Source organism: Eucalyptus grandis, chromosome 1 (genome assembly GCF_016545825.1).
Source record: "Eucalyptus grandis isolate ANBG69807.140 chromosome 1, ASM1654582v1, whole genome shotgun sequence".
Classification (NCBI taxonomy): Eukaryota; Viridiplantae; Streptophyta; class Magnoliopsida; order Myrtales; family Myrtaceae; genus Eucalyptus; species Eucalyptus grandis.
Genome location: NC_052612.1, coordinates 26,641,423 through 26,648,265, shown reverse-complemented (window position 1 = coordinate 26,648,265; position 6,843 = coordinate 26,641,423). Strand labels below are relative to the sequence as shown.

General features: G+C 40.3%; 1 protein-coding gene across 1 annotated transcript; it reads left to right on the top strand.

Annotated features, from left to right (window-relative positions):
- Positions 1-4,209: 4,209 nt before the first annotated feature.
- Positions 4,210-5,130, top strand: LOC120290785 (polygalacturonase-1 non-catalytic subunit beta-like). Its single transcript, XM_039307220.1, has one exon. The coding sequence runs from the start codon at positions 4,277-4,279 to the stop codon at positions 4,913-4,915; it is 639 nt and encodes a 212-aa protein (XP_039163154.1). The 5' UTR covers positions 4,210-4,276; the 3' UTR covers positions 4,916-5,130.
- Positions 5,131-6,843: the final 1,713 nt, after the last annotated feature.

Below are 6,843 nucleotides of genomic sequence, written 5' to 3'. Positions count from 1 at the left end.
GTTCAAAATGGAGATGTTTCAATTCATTTTGTTGACTCAAAGAATCAACGGCGGATATATTCACAAAGCCTTTGGAGAAAAAATCAATTTGAGTCTATACTACGGTCCGACTCAACATTTTGAGGTATGAGGATATCAAAGTCTAAAGACCGTCGACTCGAGCTAACAAGACTTTATCTATTGTCTTGGCTCGACCTTCGACCGTAAGTCTTTCTCTCTCAATCTTATCTTGAAAAGGTACGATCATCGATCGTGTTTAAATTGTTGCTATATTTAATTAACGTAAATATTGCATCGATTCATTTTCAAAAAGGTAGTTATTTTTTAAATGGCTATTTTTGCGAAAAAGTCGATTATTTTGAAAAGGCATATTTTTATTTCCTTTGTGACGATTCGTTTACTCTTCTTTTTAACCGAACGAGCACTGTCGATTTCTCTTAACTTTTCTATTCACTTTTCTCTCAAAAACCCTAGAAAGCATCGATCCTTTATTCCCATTTGTCTTCTTCGCTCAATCTTCAAAAAGTTGTCATCTTTTCTGGGAAAGTCAAGCAAGGAATCTTCCAAACATTGAGAAAGATGTCATCTTCGCGAAAGTCCTCAAGAATCGCAAGGGGGACCACAGAGAATGAGTGAGGGGCCTACGCACTTCGATCTTACTAAAGATGAAGTTACTCCGAGATCAAACCGAGCCCACAACATTCTCAATGGCGTCGCCTTCTCCATCTAGTCCTCAAGGCGTTGTTCATCAGAATCAAGAAGAAATCATCGAGGATGCAGATCCCGTAAGAATTCAAAAGCCCGCTTTTATTTACAAGCTATATCGTGCCTTAAAAGGAATTCGTACTCCTTTGAACTATGTTGATGAGTTTCTTAGAGACAAAGGATATAGAAACGAATATATCTTTCGCGAAAATGGAAAGTATGGGAATCGCTCGTAAAGGGGTGGTGAGGAAACCCTTGCGAATATCCCAAGTGATCCTCGTGGATCGGGGACCGAATCCCGTAGATGGGAATGACGATGACAATCTGTTTCGCTTTATTTCAACCGAAAATGGGTATTGCGGCTGAAATTCAAGGAAAAGGGGAGATTTGTTCAGATCAAAGGAACAAAAGGATCGTACTCGAAATTGCTTTGAAGCGTGGGGTAATAAACCCTAGAAGTGTGGACTTTGATTTTCTGGATGTTGTGAAAGTGAACTTGAGGGAAAAGTTCAGTTATCTTCAACTTGAAAAGTTTTGCTCTGACTCAACTGAGGCATATGCTGGATTAACTGCTTATTTCTATTCAAATCTTAGCTTTTTGGATGCGAATAGATTCTCTTTCAACGTTAAAGATCAAGACTATGTTGTGGATATGGACATGCTTTGGCGATGTGTTAGAAGTTGAGAGAGGCGATATCAACCAATCAAAGTTTCCGTTGCTTTGGGGCCACACTTGAACCGGTGAAGGACGGAGAACAATGATGAGAAGATCACCTACTCACGGATGAATGCATTCAACATCTTGCTTCACAAGATTGTGATCAATTGCCTTCGGCCGAAATCAACTTCCAAAACCGATGTTTCAAGCTCGAGGCAAAGTTGATGTATGCCATCTTCGTGGTAAGAGTTTTCTCTCCCTCATACTTGTTATGTTTCACATGTATAGAGCAAAAGATGAAGGACAGAGGTCAACTCCTTACCCAAGCCTTGTTACGAAGTTATTCGGACATCTGAATATTCAGCCTCCGCAAATCTTTTGTGTTCGATCATGCGATCATATGGTGGTAGGACTGAAAATGGTGACCAAAATGCGTCCGAAGGAACCGAGCAAGGAATTGGAGAAATTCAAGGAGAAGACTCTGCCAAATCTCATCAACTCTCTTCTCGCTGCTAAGAGAAAAGGGAAGGAGCCCATGGCTGCTTCATCAAAGAGAAGAAGAGCTCTCCTCGTTGAGGATGAAGATGATGACGAAGACATCACCATCTCTACAATGGCCTTGAAGAATTTAGGTCGTCCTGTTCCACAGAAAGAATCGGAACAAAAGTCGAAAGAAGCAGAGGAGAAGGAAGAGGAAGAAAGAGAAGCAGAGGAGAAGGAAGAAGAAGAAAAAGAAGCAGAGCAAGAAGCAGAGGAAGAAAGACCTCAAGAAGAAACAAGAGAAGAAGGAGAACCTGAGGAAATCTCTTCTCCACCTGTAGGCATGGAAACAGGGGGAGATCAGGAGAAAGGAATGACGTCTTCATATCCTGATGCAAGTGAAGGAGTCAGTCGCTCGCCTGCAGACCCAGAAGATGTTTATGCATCTCAATTTCCAAAGGAAGGTCATGAAGTGTCATCACCAAATCTGCAAGATTATGCTGATCTTCCATCTTCTGCAGATCGAGCTGAAGCAAGTACTCAGACTGACAATTGAGCAGATTTTCGCAGAATCATGGATATTCTCTTGGAGATGAAAGGTCGATTTATGCCTTGGGATGCGAAGTTCAAAGTTTGAAGACTGAAAGTCAAGCTTCTTTATGTTCATTGAATGATAAGATGCAAGCCCTCTCTATTCAGAATCAGGCCAATGCCAAGAGTGAGGAGGTTGTACAGCTGAAGGAAGACTTTAAAAGGTTGGAAGGCATCGTTCAGTCTATGGAAGATTTCCAGCTTGTCCGCATTCCCAAGACTTCATCTCATCCTTTTTAATGATGATAAAAAGGGGGAGAGATGCATGATTTGATCAAAAAATCTTTCAATCATTTTTTAACTGTTTGTTGGATTGTGTTATTGTTTAACTGTTTTTGACAGACTTTGACTTTGTTTTGTGTCTGGATGAGATCTGAACTAGACTTGGACTTGACTGCTTCTATTAACAAGTATTGATATTTTATGGATGGTTTTATTATATACTAGACTAACCTATTTTCTGTGGTTACAGATTCTAGTGTTAATCTTTTAGCCATTCATCTCTATAAGATATGCATATGTGTTTGAGAAATGTTTTGCGGGTCAAAGTTATCCAAATCATGCAGGAAGGTTTTGTCACCATCAAAAAGGGGGAGATTGTTGGAGAAATCCTCGTGAAGTGTTTTGAAGTTGACAAAATGTTTCCATCGCCTAGTCTGAAGGTCAGGCAGACTCGTTGGTTAAAGTCTCGAAGACTTCGGACAAGCCAGACTCAAGACTCAAAGTCTATCCTCATTGACAGTCTCTAATCCGTTGAAGAAAGGTTATCCGAACTGGATGTTTTGTTCAGATTTAACCTTATCATCTGGAGAAGATCTCGTGGTTGGAGAAGACGTAGAATCCTTTGATTGATCAAGATTGATTCAATAACTGAAGATTTGATGATTGTCTAAATATTATTGGAAGGTTCTACTTATGGAAACCGAGATCTTGATTGTATGGGCGAACAGGATTGATGGGCTATCAACACGTTCCTTTAATAGCTCGAACAATCTTCCTAATTGATTCCGTCCAACGGGTAGATTGGAGGAATTCCTTTGGTAAGTGCCAACGGGTATGATGGCATAAAGGAGTATATAAGGAAGACGTTCTTAGTTGTTCGAGGTGTGCGCGATAGAAGAATTCCAAAGTCTGAAGCTCCCTTTTTGTTTAGACAATTCCTTTGAGCGAATACTTGTATACAAAAGAGAGTCTATATTTGTGAGAGACCTTGAGGAGGTGTGGTAAAACATCTACACTGTGGAATCAAGGCAAAGCTGTGCTTTGTAACTTCTCTTTTGATCATAGTAAAATCCAGCCTATGGGGCAGTGTCGGTGCGGAAGAAGAGTGGACGTAGGCTTGGAATAAGCCGAACCACTATAAATCCCGTGTTCAATTTTCTCTTCCTTACTCTCTCTACCTCAATCGTATTTCATTTTACTAATTAAGAGAGAATTTACTTTCCATCATATGTTAAGAATCGCTTCCGTATATCGATAAAGTGTCTGGGCACCTATTCACCCCCCTCTAGGTACTCATACTAGCAATATCACAACCTTCCCAAGCCACCAATCCTCTTCTCCAAAGCGTCAACCCTGACGGCCACGTCAGTGACCATCTTCGTCAAACTTGTTGCCAAAGGCGCCATCTCTGACCACCTCCTATCTTTCTGCGAGGAGGCGCAATTGCTCTGCTTCATGAACTCTGATGGGGTCGCAGCGGCAAACTCGCTCACAACTACCCCATCCCCCTACCTTTCCCCCCCCCGCTTCATTTATACCCATGGTGTCGATACAATTGTGGCAGCTGATGACAAGAAAGTAAATGGGGGCGTGGAGCAGGGTGAGTTCTTTCGAGAGTCGATGCTGAAGAGCGGGAATGTGATGCCAATGCCCGACCTCCGGGATAACTTGCCAAAAAGGTCATTTTTGCCTCGCCGCATTTCCTCCGAACTGCCGTTCTCAACCTCAAAGCTCGCTGAGCTGAAGCAAATCTTCCATGCCATTGAAAATTCCACTATGGAGAAGATCATGGCACAAACGCTAGGCCTGTGCGAGGGTACAGCACTCCAAGACGAAACCAAGAGGTGTGTGGCCTCCATCGAGGACATGATCGACTTCGCCACCTCGGTTTTGGGTCATGACGTCATGGTCCGATCCACGGAGAGTGCCAGAGGGTCGAAGCGGGAGGTCTTGATCGGAGTGGTCAAGATGATCGAGGGCAGCGAAGTGAGCAAGCCCGTGGCCTGTCACCAGAGTCTATTTCCTTACATTGTCTATTACTGTCATGCATTTCCAAACGTCCGAGTTTACGAAGCAGACATACTAGATCCCAAATCCAAGGCTAAGATCAATCACGGTGTCGCCATCTGTCATATGGACACATCTACTTGGCCCCCCGCCCACGAGTCATTTCTGTTGCTTGGATCGGGTCCTGGCAAGATCGAGGTCTGCCATTGGATAAATGAGAATACCATGATGTGGACAATTGCCAAGTCATAATGGAAGAACGAAGTGTGGTCAAGATGGAATAAACATGGGTTCGGCCTGGTGATCAAGAGAGAACTTGGTCTCTAGCTACCTCCAACCGAAAGCCTCTCTTGCTTTGCATTACAGTCTAATATAGTATCTGAATCCAATATCAATAACAACGTGTTTGTGTTTGGTGTGAGACAGTTGTTATGGTCAGTAAATGTCAAGTGTTTTTTTCGGTGATTTGAGTACCTGTTCAAGTCTTTTGCATTCTCTTATCCTCTATGTTTAGAGATCTTCCTAACTCCTGTCTCTCAATTTGCGTTACTATTTTCGACAATTTTCTTCAACTTTCGACGAGGACCAATAACTATTTTCGCAGTATTATTATATAAACGAGAGACAGATAAGAATGCAGTGTTTTTCGATAAAAGAAAAAAGTGAAAAGCTGCAAAAATAGTTCAAGTGGCCCAGTGGTTGGGAGTCCCAACGTGATCGTTTTTACACGCTTGACATTGAACAACAAGTGCTGCCTGGTTCAATCTTGAAGTGGCACTTCCAACTTTTTCTTCCTCAGAATTTTGCTTTTGAACTTTTCTGCATTTATCTTTTGTTTACACTTTCTCGGTTACATAAACTACATATCATCATATCACTGCTTGCTTTTTCTTTTTTTTCTTTTTTCTTTTTTGGTAAGTAAAGAGAACGATGGCAAGAATGCTTTTTCTTTTTCTTTTTTTCTCTTTTTGCTTTTTTTTTAAGCGTTTGTCATTGGAAAAAGATAATTCAATTCTTCTAATACGAGATTAGACTTCTAAAATCCTAAAATTTCACATGAATGATTCTCATATGATAAAAATGTAAAAACTAAATTTACTTTTGTTTTGCTGGAATTGCTTTGGAATTGCTCTCACAATGAAATATTTTTCTCCGAAAGTCATTATTTGATTTTATTAAAGAGGACAAGGGTTATGTGCCAACTCCAGACAATGGACATCTTATGCAATAAGGAATTGAACTTCTTTGGTCCAAACAACACTGATTTTAGGCTGAGTTGGAATTTAATCAATAACAAGGCAAAAAAAGTTACAGGACCAGTCTCAAACTATGCTGGAATTTGATCAACAACACAAATTAAGGATAGTGAGATGTGGAGTCGGAATTTAATCAACGACAATGTACTAGGATAGTAAGATACAATACTGGAATTTAATCAACAATAATGTACCAAGATACAGAAACACGTCGGAATTTAATTGACAATGAGAATCTAAAAGTTATAGCTAAGAAAATTAAAGTGCAATATATGAAAAGCAAAGATAAAAAGATAATATTTTGATTGATTTGATAACTGTTTAGTAGTTACGTCTCCTCTAGTACCTATTACTGGTTTTGTCCATGATCCTTTATTCTCGTAGATCACTTTGTCCATACTTCATATAATTTTCCTAGTCGTGTTTTGAGGATTATGCAACTATCGATGCCATTCCATGACTGGGGCTCCAAATAGCAATTGCTTTTTTACAACGTGCGCCTTTGATGCTAACTGCCTTAGCACCTTGAGTAATATTCAAAGTGTCTCCATTGAAAAAGTTGTTGCTAAAGTTCATACGGGCAGCTACCAATTGTCCATCGTCATATTTCAACAACTGGGCACATTGCATTTCTTTATCTCATCGTCAATCACTGGATATCTACCTTATGTCTGTCGATAGTCCGGCATACATCAAACATCACCCATCCATTATGCACATGACTGTAACTTATTTCTAAAGAGCTACAGCCGAGGTAAATCTCAAATTTAATATCAGCTATACAGTTCACAATGTCACGAAAGATCCTGTCATGTAACATTTTCAATTAAGATAAATATTTGTCACTGTGCATTTCCTTGTTTATATAAGCGACCCAATTTGTCATGCGATTGAAAAATCTCCTTGTTTGTAGCTATACTTTTA